This window comes from Coregonus lavaretus, assembly GCF_964263955.1.
Source record: "Coregonus lavaretus genome assembly, contig: HAP1_SCAFFOLD_6423, whole genome shotgun sequence".
In the NCBI taxonomy this organism is placed as follows: domain Eukaryota; kingdom Metazoa; phylum Chordata; class Actinopteri; order Salmoniformes; family Salmonidae; genus Coregonus; species Coregonus lavaretus.
The window spans coordinates 1-22,912 of record NW_028159399.1 but is presented as its reverse complement, the minus strand read 5'-3'; the positions used below and the strand labels follow the sequence as shown (position 1 = coordinate 22,912).

The window sequence follows — 22,912 nt, the reverse complement described above, 5'->3', positions numbered from 1 at the left end:
GTATCGCATTTCAATGATAAAACTAAGGGGGGAATGCAATTCCAGAATGTGGGGCCCACCGTCCCCAGTGAAAGTTGCGCCCCTGCTGACAGGTTTATAAGATCCAGCACACAGCCATGCAATCGCCATTGGCAGTAGAATGGCATTACTGAAGAGCTCTGTGACTTTCAACGTGGCACAGTCATAGGATGCCACCTTTCCAACAAGTCAATTTGTCAAATGTATGCCCTGCTAGAGCTGCCCCGGTTAACTGTAAGTGCTGTTATTGTGAAGTGGAAACATCTAGGAGCAACAACGGCTTAGCTGCGAAGTGGTAGGTCACACAACCTCACAGAACAGGAGTGCCGAAGCGCGTAAAAATAATCTGTCCTCTATTTCAACACTGACTACTGAGTTCCAAACTGCCTCTGGAAGCAACGTCAGCACAAGAACTGTTCGTCGGGAGCTTCATGAAATGGGGTTCCATGGCTGAGCAGCCGCACACAAGCCTAAGATCACCATGCGCAATGCCAAGCGTCGGCTGGAGTGGTGTAAAACTCACTGCCATTGGACTCTGGAGCAGTGGAAACGCATTCTCTGGAGTGATGAATCACACTTCACTTCACTTCACCATCTGGCAGTCCATGGATGAATCTGGAATTGGCGGATGCCAGGAGAACGCTACTTGCCCCAATGCATTGTGCCAACTGTAAAGTTTGGTGGAGGAGGAATAATGGTCTGGGGCTGTTTTTCATGGTTCGGGCTAGGCCCCTTAGTCCCAGTGAAGGGAAATCTTAGCGCTACAGCATACAATGACATTCTAGACGATTCTGTGCTTCCAACTTTGTGGCAACAGTTTGGGGAAGGCCCTTTCCTGTTTCAGCATGACAATGCCCCCGTTCACAAAGCGAGGTCCATACAGAAATGCTTTGTCGAGATCTGTGTGGAAGAACTTGACTGGCCTGCACAGCACCCTGACCTCAAACCCATCAAACACCTTTGGGATTAATTGGAACGCTGACTGCGAGCCAGGCCTAATCGCCCTACATCAGTGCCCCACCTCACTAATGCTCTTGTGGCTGAATGGAAGCAGGTCTTCGCAGCAATGTTCTAACATTGTGGAAAGCCTTCCCAGAAGAGTGGGGGCTGTTATAGCAGCAAAGGGGCGACAAACTCCATATTTATGCCCATGATTTTGGAATGAGATGTTCGACGAGCAGGTGTCCACATACGTTTGGTCTTGTAGTGTACGTAATTTAGATATCCACATCAATAGGTTTTGCAAAACTGCTAAAGGCTACTTGGAATGTGCAACCTAAAAATGAAGTATTTAATTTTGAACACTTGGAGGTGCCCTTTTCCATTGTGATGTACCGCATTTTGCATAAAGACAGTAGGTAATATCAAGACATTAACTGCATTCAAGTGGACGTAACAAATGTTTAGTTGACTGATTTGGCCATTTGAAGTACTACACATTAGCGAGAATCTTCCCATTACCTATTGTTACATGATCAAAAAAAGTCGTTGTCGGCAGGATTCGAACCTGCGCGGGAAGATCCCAATGGATTTCTAGTCCATCGCCTTAACCACTCGGCCAAAAATGGGGCAAAAGGGACTGCTAGGGGGGGGAGAAGGAAAAAGAGGGGGGGGGGGGGGGGGAAAGAGAAAAAACGGAAAGAGAAAAACAAACAATTTGTCATGTTTTTTTCTCCACTCACAACGCCTTTAAAGTTATTTTCACACGCATGTGCGCTTATTTTTATCACTTTTATCGACAACATTGACACTTTGTCTCCTGCGGGATTCGATCCGACGACGCTGTGCACCGTGGCAGCATGCACCAATACCATGCATTAACATAATTTTTCTTTCGTATAACGTGTATATTGCTTGTATTAAGTGAGTTGTGTGAATATTGCATGTATTGTTTAAAAGCAGCCAGAACCAAAATCATTGTGTGTGTGTTAACATACTTGGCCAATAAATCTGATTTTGATGTAATTAAAGTGCTATGTGTCATTCATCCTGATTAGGGGGTTAGTTGTCCCAGATATATATATATATATTTAGCAACTGTCCCAGACTGCGGGGGACCAGAAGTGGGTGAACAACCTGAACTTGTTCTTCAACAGGTTTGATCAGCCCCTACCCCGGCTGCTGCACACCTCAGGTGCACCCCCAGAACACTGCCCTACCCCCATCTCCACAGCACTCAGGTCACAGACCCCCACCGCTTTGGCTTCTCCTGCCCCATCCCTTTCATCTCACCTCTTACCCTCAGCTCCACCCCCTCTCAACACCCCCTACAACATCAAACACTGGTGAGAAAAGAGGTCAGGAAGATCAAAGCAAGAAAGTATGTATTTTCATTGGCAGAGGGCTTTCCAGGAGTGCTGATATTTAATAACAGCACTGGTAGCCTACTTAGTTACTTTGCAAGAGTTCTAGGAATAAAGTATAGGAGGTATAGGAGAAAAACAATCCAGAAGTCAAAATTTGAGAAACTTTGGTCAGTTTATTAAACCTGAAAGTATATATTTAGCAAATATATACATCTTTATTTTTTTGTTGTTTTCTTTTTTAGAACACCATGCAATGCACAAACACAGAAATGAAAAACATAACTATATACAATACTTTACTATCTACACATTATTATACAATTTGACAAACTTTGGTCACTTTATTAAACCTGAAAGTATATATTTAACAAATATATACATCTATTTTTTTTTTATTGAATTTTTTAGAACACAGAAATGAAAAACTTAACTATATACAATACTTAACTATTTACACATAACTATTATATACAGTATTTATTTATTCATACATTTTCCTTTATTTCCCACTGGCAAGACTGGTCAACTGGTCCTTCCACTCTGCCAGGGTGAGTCCTGAGGCTGGACAGTACCACCGCCCCTTCAGCTGGGTGTGACCCGTACTTTTGTTTTTCCCCTGCCCACACTGCTTGCAAATGTACTGGTAGGTATCCCTGAACTTCTTGCGTGGAGGTTCACCCCTAGCCATCAGCTCCTCGTTCTCCTGGGCAGCTTTTTTCTGTCTCCACGTACGTTGCCTTGGCTGAACAGAGGTGCCAGGTGGTGGAGGGGCCAGGTACAGTGGATGGTCAGCAGGTGGCTGGAAGGGGGGAGGTGGCTGGAAGGGGGGAGGTGGCTGGAAGGGGAGAGGTGGCTGGAAGGGGGGGGTGGCTGGTACGAAGGCCAGGCAGGAGATGGTGGTGGTGGCAGGTAATCCTGCTGGTACGAAGGCCAGGCAGGAGATGGTGGTGGTGGCAGGTAATCCTGCTGGTACGAGGGCCAGGCAGGAGATGGTGGTGGTGGCATGTAATCCTGCTGGTACGAGTCCCAGGCAGGAGATGGTGGTGGTGGCAGGTGACCCTGCTGGTACGAGGCCCAGGCAGGAGATGGGGGTGGTGGTGGTGGCAGGTGACCCTGCTGGTACGAGGCCCAGGCAGGAGATGGGGGTGGTGGCAGGTTACCATGCTCATACGAGGCTGAGCCAGCAGAACCAGGCCATACGTATGACCCAGGCTGGTAGTGCTGTGCCAAGGCAGAACGAACACTGTGCCGAGGGCGTATCACTGCCTCACCCTCCCGGTTCTCTGGCTCCTCAAACACCATAGCCTCATGCCCATGCTGCACAGGAGCAGCCGGAAGAGTCTGGGCTTCAGGGAGTGAGTCCTTGGCCAGTTCAAACCGTTTGGGGAGTATGGTGCCCTGCAGCAGCATGTCCCTGTCCTTCCTCTTATCCCTCCTAAGCAGCCTAAAAGACAAAAATGCATACAGTAGCTTCAGTTAGTTCTTTTATACATAGTAGCCTATCCTCCTATGTTTAGTATTTTCTAACAAGCAAGCAGTTGAAGGTTTTTCTTGCAGTTTAATAATATAATAATATAATGTCATTGTATAGGAAAGGTGCACACGTAAAAAACAAGACTCACCAAGAAGAGATTGTTGTGTTGTTTACTGGTATCAGAACCACGTTGGTCTTCTCCAGAACAACCCTGCTGTCCTCCAGCAGCTGTTTAAGATGGCTGTAGGCCACCACAATGGACTGTGGGATGGGCAGAGTTCTACTCCTTGTGTCCTTGGGCCTGTTTGGTGCTTGCTGAAACTCTTTTAAAAGTCTCAGGCAAACACATTCGCTGACCCTGTGGACTTCGGGGTCCTGGGCTGCCTGCCCGTGAGTCATGAACAGTCTGTGGGAAAGAAGGATGATATGGTCCGGACTTTAAACAAGGCTGTAAACAAAAAATAATAATAATAGCAACAACCTGTCACCTGTGAACAGCCCAATTTACCCCCCACAAACTAATATAATCACAAAATATTTTTTTCAATCCTGGTTTGACGCAGTACAGCCTTCTGATTCAATGATTTGTAATGAACCAAAATGATTAAGAATTGTGTCAAATCACCTCTCTGCCGCCTGCTGTCCAGGAGCAGAGCCACTCGGCTTCCTGGGCGCTCTCCAAGGTCCTGCCACGGTCTTCTTCCTCGCTTTCTGGCCGAACCTCAAAGGTTCCTTGTCCATAGCAGGGAGAGCCATGTAAAGATGGACTATGTCAGCCTCCTCTTTTGATGACAAGGCAGTGATGGTTCGGTTCAGGCCAACCAGGTAGGCTGCCAGGTCATCAACCGCATCCCAGCCCAAGACACCTCTGGAATCACATCGGCTATTCTGAAAAGTAAAAATCATGAAAAAAACACATGTAAATAAATGTGTAAATTTCTTTGAACTATTTGAGCAATGTTGACCTTTTTTCTCTCTCCATAAAACGTAATACTTGACGTTTTACTTGACAAACGTATGATACTTGTGTTAGGCTATGGTTCAACCCAGCACTCAGAGAAACAAACACGACAAAGGGAGTGGAAGAAACAAAATATTTAATAAAAGTAAAAATTGTCTTAGTCCAAAAACCACTGAAGTAAAGGAACAGAGTGGGCTAGTCGGCTCCGGAGGAAGGAGAGGCTGAGGCAGGCAGGCAGGCAGGCAGGCAGGCAGGCAGACCGACAGGCAGGAAGGCAGGCAGGTTGGGAGGTATGTCCGAAACTAAAGACAAAACAAACGACAGGTTAAGGAGAGTGGAGAGCCAGGCTGAAGACAAAGACAAAATAACTTTACTGGTGAGCCAAGTTACCGCTCTGGTAAGAACAACGATCTGGCGCCGGTGGAGAGCCATGCCCCGGAATTAGTAGTGCAGGATGATTAGAGAATAGGATGCAGCTGCGTAGGCAGGAATCACTGGAAACAACCCGCAGCTGCACAGGAGAGGCAGATCCTGAGCCCGCCCCCTGATCCACTCCAGACACCCACATAAAGGGGACAAACACACATACAGATACAACAGACACAGAGGGGACAAAACAAGGAGGAAGGGAAACAGAAAAGGGAGAGACAAGCTGCCCACATAACAACTTGTGGCATATCATTAGCGAACTTGTTACATATCTTGTTTTTGAGAAAGGTGTTACATTACCTGGTCTGATGTGCTGTCTTGTGTGTCGTCTTCCTCCACAATGATGTCCTCATCCAGGGATCTGGGTCCACTGTCACCCTCCAGTGTCACCTGGGCCTCCACGGCACATATTGGAGGATCAGGATCACCTACCCTAAGGTCAGCTACCTGGCACACCGTGACGTCAGGTTCACCCCCGTCGTCCTCGAGCTCCTCTGTGGGGATCTCTGGCAGCTGCTGTGGAACCAGCAGGTCGCCTCTATTGGACTGGGCCAATAGGTACTCCACAGCAATGCGCTCGCCTGTAACACATAGTGTTTAAACACATAGTTAAAGAAGAGGAAAGGACACAAACACAGACACAGACACATCTCCTACATGTAGAGCCCGATCTTCACTCCCACGTCCTCTGAGGAGGGGTGGAGGTGGCAGAGAAAAGAAAAGTGGGAGAGGAAGTAATACTCAAATGCTCAGTGCTGATCTGAGAGCTATCTCACCAGTAGGTTTTCCAGGTGGGGTGAATTCTGGAACCAGAGAACAACCAAGGACCCGCTGGCTCATGCTGTTTAGGTGAGACATCAAGCGAACATCAAATGTCCTCAGGGTTGATGCCCCCACCACAGCTACAGCTTCCTTTGCCCGGTTCATGTTCCACCTCGATACCCCCTCCAGCATGTACATTTGTGTGTGCAATGCATTGCATCGAAAGCCTAAGAAACAAAATACTCAGGTTAGGTCAACCATTATTATGAAGTCAATACATATTAACACCTATTAAATACAAAGTGACAATTACATTGTTATTTGAATAATTCAAGTGCATACTATGTCATAACACAGACTTTTTTTTAAGATCAGCATACGGCAAGTTAACATTTTGAATTTACCTGGAACAAAAGCACACTGGTGGCGGTGAAAACTCTCGAGGGAGGAGGACCCCCTCCCACACCTGAGGACGTCAAGGACTTTGCCACCCTTCTGCAGTGTCCCTGTCTTTGTGTACAACTCCACCCCTGCAGGGTCCTGGATGCACTCCAGGTGCTTCTGCTGCACCTCCCACACATGGTGCATGCTGTCAGGGTTCACTAGACGCAGCCCCGTGGTGTCAGTCAGCTCCCACATCGATTCGAGCAGCCCCGAAATCATGACCCGGATTTCCTCCACTGCACGGGTCCTCCGCCTGCAGTGCTTTGCCATTTCACCAGTGCTGATACTGGCCAAGAGCAGTGCCTCAGTGGGAGCATTTCCGCCATGGCTGCTCTTCCACTCCCCTTTCTTGGCCTCCTTAAGCCGTTGCACATCCTCCTGATCCCACTCAAAGATACAGGCGGAAAGTTTGGAGCAAAAGGTACCGTAGAGAGGGTGGTGCTCAGTAGTGAGGCCGCAGTTAAACCTTCGCATGAAGTGGAAGACGTCTAAACGGACGACAAACTTCCATGGTCGAAAGAGTCTCAGCACTGACGACACACCTGTGAAAGACAAACATTGATTATTACAGACGTGATCATCTATTTTTTGGGCAATTACATTACATTGTTAGTTTATAGATTACTATCACCATTTTTCTCTTTTTTTAACATCATAATTAACTTTAGTTAATTACATACTGTAATCTGCAATGTATATTTCATAAAGTAACAATTTCAGCATCCCACCTGACTGGCTGCAGCAGTCCCGGTCAACATAGATAGCCTCAGGCTCAGCTTGTCCAGCATTCTCATAACGTGTGACGATGCCCTGGCACAACTCTTCCAGCCCTGCACCTTCACCTGTCGTCAGAACACTGTTCAGAACCTGGCCAAGCTCGTTGCCGATGTTGGACATCCATGCAGCGGTGTCCCCTATACTGCCAGCCAGCTTCTTGGTGATCTGAAAAACAAACAAAAACAGAACGTTCTAAAAAAAACTGTACAAACTTACTAAAATTAATACTATTTCATCATTAGGATGATAAAGTAAACTATTTATATCCATTCCAATTGGTTAACATCAGAGTAAATAAAATTAATGCTAAAACCCTCACCTTCTTTGTAGAGTCCATCTTCAGAATTCTACCATAGGTAGAGGTGATCACCCCCTTCATCTCTTCCAGGTGGCTGAGGATGTCGTTGGAGTGGACCGTCTCAAACCACTGGGCAAGTGGAAGGGGCCTGAAGGGTGGAGGAGGAAGATGGACAGCTGCAGAAGAGACGAAGGTAGCCATCTTCAAATGAAGCTCACAGTCAGACAGGTAGCGGATGGTCTGACGTGCCCACTCCTCGCTGTGTGCTTCCTCTACTGCAGACTGGAGGTAGGAGGAACTGTTCCCACTGGTCCTTGGCTTCAGGAAAGTCATACACTTCCTATCCAGGGCTAGCTGTGTAGTGAGGACAGCGGGAAACAGGCTCCTATGTGCCACATCCAGTTGAGCAAGGATTTCCTGGCTCCATGGGCAGACCGGCAGCATACACTTGCTGCAACGTGGATAGTCCCCTCCCACAAGGTAGTAGCGGGTATCCACATCTATCACCTCCCTCACCTTCGGGTAGATCCCTGAGTGGTGCATTTTCCGGTCACACCGCGTGCATTTCAGAGGAATCCCCCACATCCTCATTGGTGCCCAGAGGAACATCCTCTGCCGGAAGTGCCACCCGGGCTCGGGAGGAGACGGTTTGTGCTGCAGTGGTGGATGAAACCAGCACGCCTCCATTTTCTGCCTCAGCTGACCTGTAGGCTCATAGAGGACCTTGGCAATCCACACCCGATCTGCTGGCTGTATAACCTTTTTGAATTGATTGGGGAGAAAAGCTTCCCAATCAATGGAAGCTGGCCTAAGTGGAGTTTGAGGAGTGTGGCGTGGCGTGCTGGAGCAACCTGTTGGAGGAGGGAGCAGAGATGTAGTTGTCGGCGGAGATGGTGTGGGCTGTAGAGATGGTGTGGCCGTTAGCCGTGGAGATGGTGTGGGCCGCGGAGATGGTGTGGTCCACGGAGATGGCGTGGCCGTTAGCCGTGGAGATGGTGTGGGCCTTGGAGATGGTGTGGGCCTTGGAGATGGTGTGGGCCTTGGAGATGGTGTGGCCGTTAGCCGTGGAGATGGTGTGGGCCTTGGAGATGGTGTGGGCCTTGGAGATGGTGTGGGCCTTGGAGATGGTGTGGGCCTTGGAGATGGCGTGGCCGTTAGCCGTGGAGATGGTGTGGGCCTTGGAGATGGTGTGGGCCGCGGAGATGGTGTGGTCCACGGAGATGGCGTGGCCGTTAGCCGTGGAGATGGTGTGGGCCTTGGAGATGGTGTGGGCCTTGGAGATGGTGTGGGCCGCGGAGTTGGTGTGGGCCGCGGAGATGGTGTGGCCGTTAGCCGCGGAGATGGTGTTGGCCGTGGGGATGGTGTGGTGGAGCTACCTGTTGAAGTTGGCGATGGAGGTTGAGCCAACCAGGATAAATAATGGAACTGTTCTATATGCTCCAACAGGCCAACAGAACCTTGGACCTTGGCCCCACAGGTGTCACATGTCTCCTCTACATGGCGGTCAGAAAGGTGCATGGAGAATTTTTCTGCCTTCACAACCTGATTGCACTGACAGCACTTTACTGTTCTGTCTGCACTGGTGCCTCCGCCTGCCTGCCTTGAGCCTCCACCTGCCTCATAGGAGCCTCCACCTGCCTGACTGGAGGCTTCTCCTGCCTGACTGGAGCCTCCACCTGCCTGACTGGAGGCTTCTCCTGCCTGACTGGAGCCTTCTCCTGCCTGACTGGAGCCTTCTCCTGCCTGACTGGAGCCTTCTCCTGCCTGACAGGAGCCTTCTCCTGCCTGACAGGAGCCTTCTCCTGCCTGCCTGGAGCCTCCACCTGCCTGACTGGAGCCTTCTCTTGCCTGCCTGGAGCCTCCACCTGCCTCTGATGCATCTGACTGAAGGGGGGAGGCAGGATTTCAAGTACAAAAGAGGCTCATGCTACTTGTAATAAATAATTTCACCAATGATCCTACACTGTTAGTTTTATCCAAATTTGTGCACATAGGGTATGATCCATCAAATAATCGACTTCATGCTACAGCAACTTATCATCACTTAAATGAAATAAATCATCATATAACCTACCTTATGGAACCCACAAGAGCATTTTAGGTGTCTCCCGAACAGATCCACCTTACTCTTGCTCTGCAGCGGGCAAGCATCTATACACTCCAGGGCTCTTTTCCATTTCTTACCACCGGGCCTTTTGCCTGTGGAAAACTGGTAGCTGCCCTGGGCATACTTTTGGCAGATGTCTCTCCAGTATGAGTCTGGCTTCCCCGTCTTGGTCATATCTGCAAACATGAGCTAAGTTAGACTAAACGACCAAGTTCTCTGTTGTGATTACATTCTCAATCAATTTAGCATAGATGTACAGTCGTGATAGTTTGCTCTGGCTATGGTACAGTAATACCAGGTCCATACCATTTTATAAAATTAATACTTCCATAGAATAATATGCTTGTACTCCAACACGTCAACTTAATTTTGTTATCTCAACAACCTGGTCAAAGTATCATCAATGTAGTCATATTTTGTACTTCTGAGGTCAAATTAAAGTCAGCGGAAAAGTTGCATCTCACAGAGGGGACTGTACTATGGGGGGCAGCGAGTCTACATCGACAATTTAAATACCAGGACCGACATAAAAACATGTACATTCAAATCGTACGTCCATGGAATAATTTGCCTGTACATATCGATATTATTTTTTTTGTTACGCTGACAAAGACCAAGTAACTACTCAATTTAGCATTGATGTATCTACTGTCTACTGTACGCGTACTGTACCACTACGTTCAGCGGATAAGTTACAGACAATAAGAATACGTTTATCGAGACAGTTAGTCTACATCGGTCAATCAACATAATTCAGAAATACATGTCGCTTATACATATAATTTGCATTTACATACCTATTTTTCTGTTGTTCTTTTCTTTTGTACGTCTTAAAAAAAGTTATGTGCAGTACTGGCTCTTTCACTCAGCGCGCTGATTTGTAGTCTTCTGCAGTTTTACCTCACGTCAAAATGGGGCAAAAGGGTCACGTGACCCCTAGACCCACCTCTGTTCAGAATGGTTCGAAATGTGTTCGGAATTGTTCAGAATGGTTCGAAATGTGTTCGGAATTGTTCAGAATGGTTCGAAATGTGTTCGGAATTAGCAGTTGTTCAGAATATTTTCCTAATGTGGTTCGGATATTGTTAGGATGTATTTGCAGTCCAATTCTTGGCGGGTACGGCCACGACAACTTGTTATAACACTATGAAATTACTCCCCATTTAACACATTCCATTTCTAACTTGCTATTTATTATTAGTTTGAAGACTATTAGCTATGTCTTGAACTACCATTCACTGTGCTGGCTGCTTTTATTGAAAATGTCGCTATAACCTCGAAATAATTCGACTGCTGCCTGCTAGAGTTTATAAGGCAATGTGCTTGCTTTAAAGAGAAAAGCCTTGGCAAAGCCAAACTACAGAGAGCATGCACCAGTACACTAGACATAGTAGGCCTGATCTAAATAGGCTACATTTGAGAGCATAAACCATAGACTGTAATTAAACATAATGTTGCTAGGCCCTATCATAAGAGAGGGATTTAGTAAACAACCGCACAAAAAAAACAGAAAAAAAGAAACGTCTGCTACATTGGTAGGTTATGAAAAAACTGTATGCACTCACTAACTGTAACTGTAAGTCGCTCTAACTGTAACTGTAAGTCGCTCTGGATAAGAGCGTCTGCTAAATGACTAAAATGTCAAATTTCAAAATATGTCACCATCATTCCGTGGTGATGGAACTGTTCTGATGTTCTTCGTTCTGGTCCAGAATGTTGAATGACGCCTTTCATAATATCCACTGTGTTCATCAATAAGTAAACACAATGTTTGAAGAAAAAAATGATGTCCTATCCTATTTTTATAAATGCATACAATTATCCAATGCAATACACAATATTTTATGAGTATTTTTTGCCATTAAAATAAGCTTATTGAATAACTCACTCTGCATTAGCAAAATTACAAATGGAGTCTCTTTGATAATAACAACAAACCAACTACCAATGGCTACATGATTTAAATGTTGACATATAGTGAACTTCTGCCTAATATGTGATCATATTTGCTGTAACTGAAACTGATTTACAACAATTTGGTTTCATGATTCTGATCTTCCCTGTGTCCGACTACGTATGCTTGTTTATATTCTGGCTAGAATGACGACGTCAGCTGCAAATTGACAACGCTGTTACATTGTAATAAATCGATATTTTCTTGATTTGTATGAATTAGCATGACAAGTGAACGTAAATAAACAATCGTGAGGGCATCACGTTTGCATGGATAACTGATTTTATGAACTAAATGCGTCTACTGTAGAATAGTAGTCACGTGACCTCCATACAGGGCCTGCTGTCTGTTTTCAGTGGAGGGAGAGATCCGAAGAAAAATGGCGACTGCAGGCGACCTAAAGCGGGACGCCGGCCATTCTATTTGAACTTTCTACTAAAAATTGAGCCCGGGGCTTGGTGGGTCTAATTGAGCCTATTGCAACGTTGGTTAGTGTTTCCGAGGGTGCCCGTTTTCTCTGGTTTGCGTGGACCAGTCGCGAAATTAAAAATAATACATCTGCTACAATGCGAGGGAGAAGAGGAAGGCCGCCCAAACAGGCAGCGGAGATGCAGGAGGTTTCCCCTGGGCCAGTTCGTGGTTCGAGAGGGAGAGGGAGAGGTAGCCGTGGTAGGGGAAGGGGCCGAGGACGTGGCCGCGGACGAGGTTCGGTGGTGGATACCGGCGATACAGAAATTCATCGGAGAGAAAACTACCATTCGTCTAGGGGACGGAGGAAAGTTGGAGCAACGACGACATCGCGGGGCAGAGGAAGAGGCAGGGGTTCGAGAGGTGGTCGCGGCAGCAGGGGGAGACGGCCACTGTGCAAGGTGGTCTACGATGACAATAGCGACGAGGAAGAGGATAATATTAGTTTGAGGTCGGAGGAAGACGAACTTTTACACGAGAATCCCTCCTCAGACTACGAAGAGGAGGCCGTGGACAATGAGTCCGATTTTCTGGAAGAATTACCAGATGAGGATGATGGTAGCTACTGTACAGAGAGCAGCTTTCGGAGCCATGATAGCACGCACGACAGCACTCCAGGTAAGTCGGCTTGCAAATGCAATTTAGAAGCATTTTCCAAATACACGCCAAAGTGCTACAGTTTTTATTTAGCACATTTGGGAAGCAAGCTGCATTGTTCAAAATGGAGATTGCACTCATAAACAGGCCTTTGTTTAGGAGCTCTGGTGATCGTTTGCTAGTTCCCGCACAGTGAACACTACTGTCGCCTCGCATGTTTTCTGTTATGAAAAATCAGTAACTTTCGGCAAAAATGATCACGCATTTGACGATGGGGATTATTGTAATGCAAGTGCAATTCACATTTGCATAATTGCACAATTTTGCATGCAAAATATTATTTGGCCAGGCGTTAGTTCCAGAGAAACATTTAGCTACTTTCCATTCATTCATTTAGTGATTTCCCTTAACATACATGCGTAAACAAGCATGCCATGCTGCACTATCTGGCTACAAAATATCACGATACGATTTGTTCCATTTGTTTTAGAACTGCGCGTGCGGTTTTGATACTTTGTCGCGTTGCCTTCATCGCATTAATATACTGTAATACAATTACTGTAGTAGATGTAAACAATAAATAGTCAGTTTAATCAACTAGTTGTAATTTACCCCCATTCTTTTTCCTTCAGAATATCAAGTGTTGAGATATATTTCGTGAGATTGTGGTGAAATCAGCTTGACAGTACATCATCGCGCGGCCTTTGTTTTGAAAAGAGGCGCTCTAATTTCACCTGTTGCAGCCTGAACTCATTATAATATCACGTACTAAATTGTACGGTAACCATAGCAAAGCCTATCTATGTAAACGAGCAAGAGCAAAGGCAACCTTCTTTTAAATTATAGAATTGTATAATTGTTGAACTGGAAAGTCAGTCGTTTTGTTGTTGTATAATGTCAAAACATTTGTGAAAGTGACATTGATGTCATTCATGTAGTTTGGCCTTCATGTAGTCAATTTTCAAGCCATTTATGGAATAATAAGGAACCATTTTGTATTTTTCAGGATTATGCCTAAGATTAGTATAAATTATTCTACATTTTCTGATCTCATATGGTGGTGACTATAATCTTCAAAATATCAAAATTCCACATGTTCCTGTAGACTTGGAATGGATCTGCTGATTCATAATGCAATGCAGAATTATACTTCCATAAAGTTATAGATTTATTGATATGGTATTCATCCTAAAATGTCTGTATGTGAATGTGTTTTATCCCTTGCCCCACATCTCATAAGCACAGAAGTGTACAGCCTAGACCACATGGTATTTCTTGAATCATAATTCTATCTCTCCATTGCACCCCAGTGACTGATTACACAAATAACCTCCTACCCCAAATAGGCCCGCTTACCATGTGAATATGGCTGAATTGTGGCTTATGTGCCTTTTCATATGACCTATAATCACACACACACTCATTTTATCACAGTGAGTCACAAATACATGCTTACACATACAAAGAGACTGTGCATAGGGTCAGGCGGAATGAAGGCAGAGGTTTTTGTACACAGAGCCCTCACTGGGGGAACACGCTCAGGGGAGAGGTGCTTGTTGGTCATTTTTAATGTCACCTCATCTATGCCTACACCCTGTCTAATGTTTGAAATTAATTTAAAACTACAATATGTTATACCTACCTACTCCAGCTGATATCAGAGGGTGTGGATCCCTGGCTTTATGTTTCAAATTCTGAACTTGATCAGGGCCCATATTCATAAAACGTACTGATCTAGGATCAGTTTAGCCTGTTAGATCACAATGAATAAGATTACATGGACAGAGGGAGCTGACCCTAGATCAACACCCCTACTTTGGCCCAGGGTAGAGTGAGTGAAGGAAGGCCGACTTCTCCACTGCACAGTGAATAGTCGAGTACCAGGTGCTAGGTTGGCTTATTTAAATTTTTAAAACTTGATACAAAAAAATTAATAATTACTGAGTAAATCAAAAGCTCTCTTTCCAAAGGGAGAAATACTGTTTATAGAAGAGATTCAGACTTTATATACACCATCAAATCAAATGTTATTGAAATGCTTACTTACAAGCCCTTAACCAACAATGCGGTTCTAAGAAAAAAGTGTTAAGTAAAAAATAGATAAGTAAAAAATAATTAAAGAGCAGCAGTATTAAGCAGACTCACATTAAGCATCTCCAATCAAAAGTTAGATCTAGAATCGGCTTCCTATTTCGCAACAAAGCCTCCTTCACTCATGCTGCCAAACATGCCCTCGTAAAACTGACTATCCTACCGATCCTTGACTTCGGCGATGTCATTTACAAAATAGCCTCCAACACTCTACTCAGCAAATTGGATGTAGTCTATCACAGTGCCATCCGTTTTGTCACCAAAGCCCCATATACTACCCACAATTGTGACCTGTACGCTCTTGTTGGCTGGCCCTCACTACATATTCGTCGCCAAACCCACTGGCTCCAGGTCATCTATAAATCACTGCTAGGCAAATCCCCATCTTACCTTAGCTCACTGGTCACCATAGCAACACCCACCCGTAGTCTGCGCTCCAGCAGGTATATCTCACTGGTCATCCCCAAAGCCAACACCTCCTTTGGCCGCCATTCCTTCCAGTTCTCTGCTGCCAATGACTGGAACGAACTGCAAAAATCTCTGAAGCTGGAGACTCTTATCTCCCTCACTAACTTTAAGCATCAGTTGTCAGAGCACCTTACCGATCACTGCACCTGTACACAGCCCATCTGAAATTAGCCCACCCAACTACCTCATCCCATATTGTTATTTATTTTGCTAATTTGCACCCCAGTATCTCTATTTGCACATCATCTTTTGCACATCTATCATTCCAGTGTTAATATGAAATTGTAACTATTTTGCACTATGGCCTATTTATTGCCTTACCTCCATAACTTACTACATTCGCACACACTGTGAGGGAAAAAAGTATTTGATCCCCTGCTGATTTTGTACGTTTGCCCACTGACAAAGAAATGATCAGTCTATAATTTTAATGGTAGGTTTATTTGAACAGTGAGAGACAGAAAAACAACAAAAAAATCCAGAAAAACACATGTCAAAAATGGTATAAATTGATTTGCATTTTAATGAGGGAAATAAGTATTTGACCCCTCTGCAAAACATGACTCAGTACTTGGTGGCAAAACCCTTGTTGGCAATCACAGAGGTCAGACGTTTCTTGTACTTGGCCACCAGGTTTGCACACATCTCAGGAGGGATTTTGTCCCACTCCTCTTTGCAGATCTTCTCCAAGTCATTAAGGTTTCGAGGCTAACATTTGGCAACTCAAACCTTCAGCTCCCTCCACAGATTTTCTATGGGATTAAGGTCTGGAGACTGGCTAGGCCACTCCAGGACCTTAATGTGCTTCTTCTTGAGCCACCCCTTTGTTGCCTTGGCCGTGTGTTTTGGGTCATTGTCATGCTGGAATACCCATCCACGACCCATTTTCAATGCCCTGGCTGAGGGAAGGAGGTTCTCACCCACGGTACATGGCCCCGTCCATTGTCCCTTTGATGCGGTGAAGTTGTCCTGTCCCCTTAGCAGAAAAACACCCGCAAAGCATAATGTTTTCACCTCTATGTTTGACGGTGGAGATGGTGTTCTTGGGGTCATAGGCAACATTCCTCCTCCTCCAAACACGGCGAGTTGAGTTGATGCCAAAGAGCTCGATTTTGGTCTCATCTGAACACAACACTTTCACCCAGTTCTCCTCTGAATCATTCAGATGTTCATTGGCAAACTTCAGACGGGCCTGTATATGTGCTTTCTTGAGCAGGGGGACCTTGCGGGCACTGCAGGATTTCAGTCGTTCACGGCGTAGTGTGTTACCAATTGTTTTCTTTGTGACTATGGTCCCAGCTGCCTTGAGATCATTTACAAGATCCTCCCGTGTAGTTCTGGGCTGATTCCTCACCGTTCTGATGATCATTGCAACTCCACGAGGTGAGATCTTGCATGGAGCCCCAGGCCGAGGGAGATTGACAGTTATTTTGTGTTTCTTCCATTTGCGAATAATCGCACCAACTGTTGTCACCTTCTCACCAAGCTGCTTGGCGATGGTCTTGTAGCCCATTCCAGCCTTGTGTAGGTCTACAATCTTGTCCCTGACATCCTTGGAGAGCTCTTTGGTCTTGGCCATGGTGGAGAGTTTGGAATCTGATTGATTGATTGCTTCTGTGGACAGGTGTCTTTTATACAGGTAACAAGCTGAGATTAGGAGCACTCCCTTTAAGAGTGTGCTCCTAGTCTCAGCTCGTTACCTGTATAAAAGACACCTGGGAGCCAGAAATCTTTCTGATTGAGAGGGGGTCAAATATTTATTTCCCTCATTAAAATGCAAATCAATTTATAACATTTTTGACATGCGTTTTTCTGGATTTTTTTGTTGTTATTCTGTCTCTCACTGTTCAAATAAACCTACCATAAAAATTATAGACTGATCATTTCTTTGTCAGTGGGCAAACATACAAAATCAGCAGGGGATCAAATACTTTTTCCCCTCACTGTATATATTTTCTGTTTGTATTTTTGACTATATGTTTTGTTTACCCCATATGTAACTCTGTGTTGTTGTTTTTATCGCACTGCTTTGCTTTATCTTGGCCAGGTCGCAGTTGTAAATGAGAACTTGTTCTCAACTGGCTTACCTAGTTAAGCAAAGGTTAAATAAAAAAATAATAACAAATAAAATAAAAATAACAGTAGGGAGGCTATATACAGGGGTGCCTGTACAGAGTCAATGTGCGGGGCACCGGTTAGTTAAGGTAATTGAGGTAATATGTACATGTGGGTAGAGTTAAAGTGACTATGCGTAGATAAAAAAACAGAGTAGCAGCAGCGTAAAAGAGGGGGTGGGGTGGGGTGGTGGGGACAATGCAAATAGTTCGGGTAGCCATGATTACCTGTTCAGGAGTCTTATGGCTTGGGGGTAGAAGCTGTTAAGAAGCCTTTTGGATAAGGGTAAAAAATACAAGTCGATTATAACCAATAGGCTATACTTGAAAGTTGATACAACGAAAGTAATGCACACATTCACAGAGCTGTTATCAGTAAACAGTAACAAAATAGTTGCACACTCAAATGTGTTGAATAAGAGCCCCTGCCTGTTTGACAGAAACATCGACAACCATTATGGTTGATGGAAATTGTGCTGCCTGCTTTGGCTCATTCAGTATGTTTCTAGCTTTGGCTTTGTACTTTGATATTGTTGTGTTTCTCAGAGTCTAGGACCATTTTTTCCTGACCCCATTTTATGTCTCTTGATTGATTTTAATTCTTTACATCATTTATATCCCTCTCTCTCCATCCCTCTCTGTCTCAGGCCGGAGGGGCAGACGCCCGCACCGGCCCCGCTCGCCCATCTTCGAGGCCAAGGAGGTGCCCCCCCTGGAGCTGCCCAAGTCCTCGGAGGACCTGCTGGTGCCGGCCAATCAGCTCCTCAACATCTCAGCCGTCTATGAGGTGCTGCGCAACTTCGGCTCGGTCCTGCGCCTCTCGCCGTTCCGCTTCGAGGACTTCTGCGCGGCGCTGGCGGGCCAGGAGCAGTGCACCCTGCTGGCTGAGACCCACACTGCCCTGCTCAAGGCCATCCTGCGCGAGGAGGACACGTCCAACACCACGTTCGGTCCTGCCGACCTCAAGGACAGTGTCAACTCCACGCTCTACTTCATCGACGGCATGACCTGGCCCGAGATGGTGCGCGCCTACTGCGAGAGCGACCCAGAGTACCGCCAGGTGCTCCCTTTACTGGAGAGTGAGGAGTACCCTTACGAGCCCCTCGAGAGCAAAATTAAGGTCCTTCAATTCCTCGTGGACCAGTTCCTGGCCACCAACCTGGCTAGAGAAGAGTTGATGTCGGAGGGGGTGGTGGCGTACGACGACCACTGCAGGGTGTGCCACCGGCTCGGGGACCTCCTCTGCTGCGAGACGTGCTCGGCCGTCTACCACCTGGAGTGCGTGAAGCCGCCGCTGGTGGAGGTACCCGAGGACGAGTGGCAGTGTGAGGTGTGCGTGGCGCACAAGGTGCCCGGCGTGGTGGACTGTGTGACGGAGGCGCAGAAGAGCCGGCCATACATCCGCCAGCTGCCAATCGGCTATGACCGCCACCGCCGCAAGTACTGGTTCCTGGACCGCCGCATCGTGGTGTAAGTAGACAACAACAAACAAACTCCAAAATTATACTGAACAAAAATATAAATGCAACATGCAATAATTTATACGATTTTACAGTTCATATAAGAAAATGTGTCAATTTAAATAAATACATTAGGCCCTAATCTATTGATTTCACATGACTGGGCAGGGGCGCAGCCATGGGTGGGCCTGGCAGGGCATAGGCCCACCCACTGGGGAGCCGGGCCCAGCCAATCAAAATGATTTTTCCCCCACAAAAGGGCTTTATTACAGACAGAAATACTCCTCAGTTTCATCAGCTGTCTGGGTGACTGGTCTCAGACGATCCCGCAGGTGAAGATGCCAGATGTGGAGGTCCTGGGCTAGCGTGGTTACACGTGGTCTGCGGTTGTGAGGCCGGTTGGACGTACTGCCAAATTCTCTAAAATGGCGGTGGCTTATGGTAGAGAAATGAACATTAAATTATCTGGCAACAGCTCTGGGGGATATTCCTGCAGTCAGCATGCCAATTGCACGCTCCCTCAAAACTGGAGACATCTGTGGCATTGTGATGTGTGACACAACTGCACATTTTAGAGTGGCCTGTTATTGTCCCCAGCACAAGGTGCACCTGTGTAATGATCATGCTGTTTAATCAGCTTCTTGATATTCCACACCTGTCAGGTGGATGGATTATCTTGGCAAAAGAGAAATGCTCACTAACAGGGATATAAACAAATTTGTATACAACATTTGAGAGAAATACGCTTTTTGTGCGTATGGAAAATGTCTGGGATCTTTTATTTCAGCTCATGAAGCATGAGACCAACATTTTACATGTGGGTGATTTATTTCCCAGGTTTCAACTGTACCGGGCAAATGGCAGATAGTGTGTATGTTTCAGCATGATAATGCACAGCCCCATGTCGCAAGGATCTGTACACAATTCAAAGGATCAATTCATCAAGCTTTGATGATTTCAATCAGGTGTGTAGTGCTAAGGCAAAAACAAAAATGTGCACCCCTTTGGGGAAACACTGATCTAAACATTATTGGTGTTTACCGTCTGGGTATCTCAGCCTGTCGCACCTCCAACAGTGCTCTTAGGTCAGCTACAGGATAAAACATTTTTTTGGGAGAAGACATGTAGCTTCTATGAGACACGTTACGTGTGGCATTGCTGACAAAGATTGGGGAGGATTAATTACCCTTGCTACCCTATAGGTAAGCAACAGGGACTTTAATTTGATGCACACTGCTGATGGGAGCCAGTGGAGAGTGTGAAGGAGTTTTAGACAGTCTGGTAAAGGGACACAATGGAGTTGTTAACTGTGACAGAGGTCTTGGCGCAGGCCTTTCCAGGAAGGAAGAGCAGCTTCTCTTGCCAATGTTGAGCTTGAGGTGGTGGGCTAGCATCCAGTAACTCAGTGTGATTGGGAAAGTCTCAGGAACACTTGCGTCAGGTCCCAAATCGCTCCCTACCCCTCCCCTTGGCCCTAACCATTTGTTTCTGCAGATCTGTAAGGTGTGAGATCCGTCATTGCACTGCTTATAGCCTGCCTGCCCAGACCCTACAGATCTGCAAACATCGAGGGGTTAGGGCCATGGAGGATGGAGCGATTTAGGACTGGCGGAGTGAGCGATTTTAGGACTGGCTTTACAAAGCATTTAGATCAAACTTTCTTGCCTGGTCTTTGAGATGTCTTGGGTTTTTAATCCAGTGGACAATGACATAATGTACATTGCTCTGACATAACCATAAAGTACATGTTAGGACTAGTACCACAAAATATGTTGATATGTATTAAATGAACTGCCAGTTGGTAGATGCAAAGATGATCTTTAGCTGACCAGCCATCCTGCCTTGTGTAGGGCTCCAGGAGGTATAGCTATTTGCTGGCTACAAGCCTCAAAGGTGTCTCAATTTTAGCAAATAAATCTCCCACTGACAAATGTAGCTGGCTAGCTAGCTAGGATCATTCTATTAGCTTAGCTAACATTGCATTAATGAAATAAGCATTCGTTAGCCAACTAGCTAGCAAGCAAGCTAGATGAAAGAGTTGTTTATACGTTGGCTAAAAACTAGCTTTTACATTAGTTCATTTAGCTATACAAGCAAGCTAAAACTGCACACCTCTGAGAAGAAGCCATGTCGACCAGCTGACAGCTTATTATGCTAGCTAGCTGATTCAAGGGTGAGCCGAGAGACATCCGCACAAGCGCAGCCATCTACACAGGAGTATTCACAACTAGCTAACAGGCTGCTAATGCTGCAATCGCTATGCTAACACATAAACAGCTAGCTCTTGCTGTTCCAACCTGTTGCTAAAGTTACCCGACACTAGCTAGCTAGCCTTCCTCGACAAACAATCAGTAATATATTTTAAAAGTGATCATTACTTATTTATTCACGTGTACAGTGTCAATTTCAATCAGGCACTGACGTTATCCAGCTAAGAAACACTGATAACCCGGAATCAAAATTGATGCAGAAGCGCAAGCAATTGTCCCATGCTCATGTTCAAACTGTGAGCTTTTTTTACATGACAGATGGCACTCTTTTAATGATTTTATTGAAACGTTTACATTTACATTTTAGTCATTTAGCAGACGATTTTATCCCGAGCGACTTAAATTACTTGTTTAGCTTCTCTGGTAAGGTATAGAAAGGCCAATGCCTCACTTGTTTCAAGGATAATGACAATGTAAACACACAAATATTAGTAAGCGATAGCATATAAGCCAGCTATTAAGCACTAGTCACAGATGGTATGGTAGCAGACTCCTTTAACCTGTGAGGAGAGTGTCACACACACCCACGTACACACGCACGCGCGCACGCGCACACACAAACACACCTGAACAGAGGGATCGGAGGTAGCCTTCACTGTCTCATTGCCGCTGCCACCCAAGAAAGTGGCCTTCACCGGGTGCAGTGTAATCGATCTTCACCATCCCCATGGAGAGAGAGAGAGAATGTGTGTGTGTGTCTTGAGTGGGTGGTTGCATCCTGAGAGGATGCTGACTAGACTGTTGGAATACAGCCTAAGGCTACGGAGACCCAGGCCTCGACCCTGCTGTGCACAAAGCTGTCAAATTTGTCATTTTGTCTATGTCTCATGCATGCCTAGTGTGCGCAGCACACTTTAATTTCCATATAATCATGTTTTCCATGATTGCAGCTAAGTCAATGTTAACTTAAAGGACAATTCCACCATTTTTCAACCTCATTTTCATTATCTCCAGCACAATACCAATGTCTACATACAGTGTATGTGAAAACGGAGCATTTCTACGTTCTACCTGATGACATAATCAAAAGATTTTCAAACACTATGACATTCACGGTGACTTGGAGCAATAAAATACCCTCCCTCTGGCTAGAAACTCGTTGCAGGTTTTCAAAATCGCTGTTTTTCTTACTTTTAATCCTACCCTTTGATGTCACAGAGAAGCAGTTTTTTGGAACCTTTCTTCTTATCTTTGTAACCACAGATCATAGAAACATGCCGTTTTCACATATCTAGACACCGGTATGGTGCTGGAGGTAATGAATATGAGTTTGAAAAGTGGCGGAGTTGCCCTTTAATGAAAACTGGCACCATAGAAGACACTGATAGAAGAGACTTATATTAAATAGTTGTTACTACTATGTCCTTACAATGTACAGTAGAAGGTGTCTGTGGTAAAATGTCCTTCATTCTACTGCTCTTCATTTGATGATGGCATCAATTAATCAAAGACCTCGATCTCTCTCTCTTTCTCCATCCTCTTTCTCTCTTATTCTATCCCTCTCCGTCTCCCTACTCTCATATTCTCTCCTACCCTGTCCCCTCCATCTCTCTATTACCTCTCTCTCCCCTCCTCTTTTTCTCTCCACCACCTCCATCCATCCCTCTCTCGCTCCTTCCCTCCACCCCAGTGAGGAGGACGGCGAGCAGGAGGACAAGACCATCTGGTACTATAGCACCAAGGTACAGCTGGCTGAGCTGATCGACTGCCTGGACAAGGGCTACTGGGAGGCCCACCTGTACGCCACGCTGGAGGAGCTCAGGGACGAGGTGCACACGCACATGGACATCACCGAGGAGCTCACCAACAAGGCCCGCGGTGCCAACAAGTGCTTCCTCACCGCCGCCAACGGTAAGAGATGTGGACACGTTCAGATAGGACATGTTTGTTCTACATAACCTATATCTATCTGAC

At 45.7% G+C, this 22,912-nt stretch overlaps 2 protein-coding genes and 1 long non-coding RNA gene across 3 annotated transcripts; 1 reads left to right on the top strand and 2 right to left on the bottom strand.

Annotated features, from left to right (window-relative positions):
- Positions 1-2,483: 2,483 nt before the first annotated feature.
- On the bottom strand, positions 2,484-8,488 carry LOC311122904 (uncharacterized protein). Its single transcript, XM_084197208.1, has 8 exons — positions 7,491-8,488; positions 7,123-7,336; positions 6,355-6,936; positions 5,965-6,177; positions 5,489-5,769; positions 4,424-4,686; positions 3,947-4,204; positions 2,484-3,768 (listed from the first exon to the last, which is right to left on the bottom strand). Exons 1-8 carry the CDS (start codon positions 8,154-8,156, stop codon positions 3,012-3,014), a joined length of 3,234 nt encoding a protein of 1,077 aa, XP_084053334.1. The 5' UTR covers positions 8,157-8,488; the 3' UTR covers positions 2,484-3,011.
- A 236-nt stretch (positions 8,489-8,724) lies between these two features.
- On the bottom strand, positions 8,725-10,416 carry LOC311122905. Its single transcript, XR_014612523.1, has 3 exons — positions 10,374-10,416; positions 9,544-9,752; positions 8,725-8,845 (listed from the first exon to the last, which is right to left on the bottom strand). It is a non-coding gene; the product is annotated as an uncharacterized lncRNA (long non-coding RNA).
- A 1,506-nt stretch (positions 10,417-11,922) lies between these two features.
- Positions 11,923-22,849, top strand: LOC311122902 (nucleosome-remodeling factor subunit BPTF-like; the record flags this gene model as incomplete). The annotated part of the gene is made up of 3 exons (XM_084197207.1): positions 11,923-12,616; positions 17,916-18,738; positions 22,629-22,849. Coding segments are annotated over exons 1-3 (1,564 nt in total), but the record flags the coding sequence as incomplete, so codon positions are not given.
- Positions 22,850-22,912: the final 63 nt, after the last annotated feature.

Coding starts and splice junctions, on each gene's coding strand:
- LOC311122904 (XM_084197208.1), bottom strand. CDS start 8,156: ATGGAGGCGTGCTGGTTTCATCCACCACTGCAGCACAAACCGTCTCCT. Junction 6,937..7,122: donor GGACTGCTGCAGCCAGTCAG/GTGGGATGCTGA, acceptor TGTCTTTCACAG/GTGTGTCGTCAGTGCTGAGA. Junction 4,687..5,488: donor AAGACAGCACATCAGACCAG/GTAATGTAACAC, acceptor TTTACTTTTCAG/AATAGCCGATGTGATTCCAG.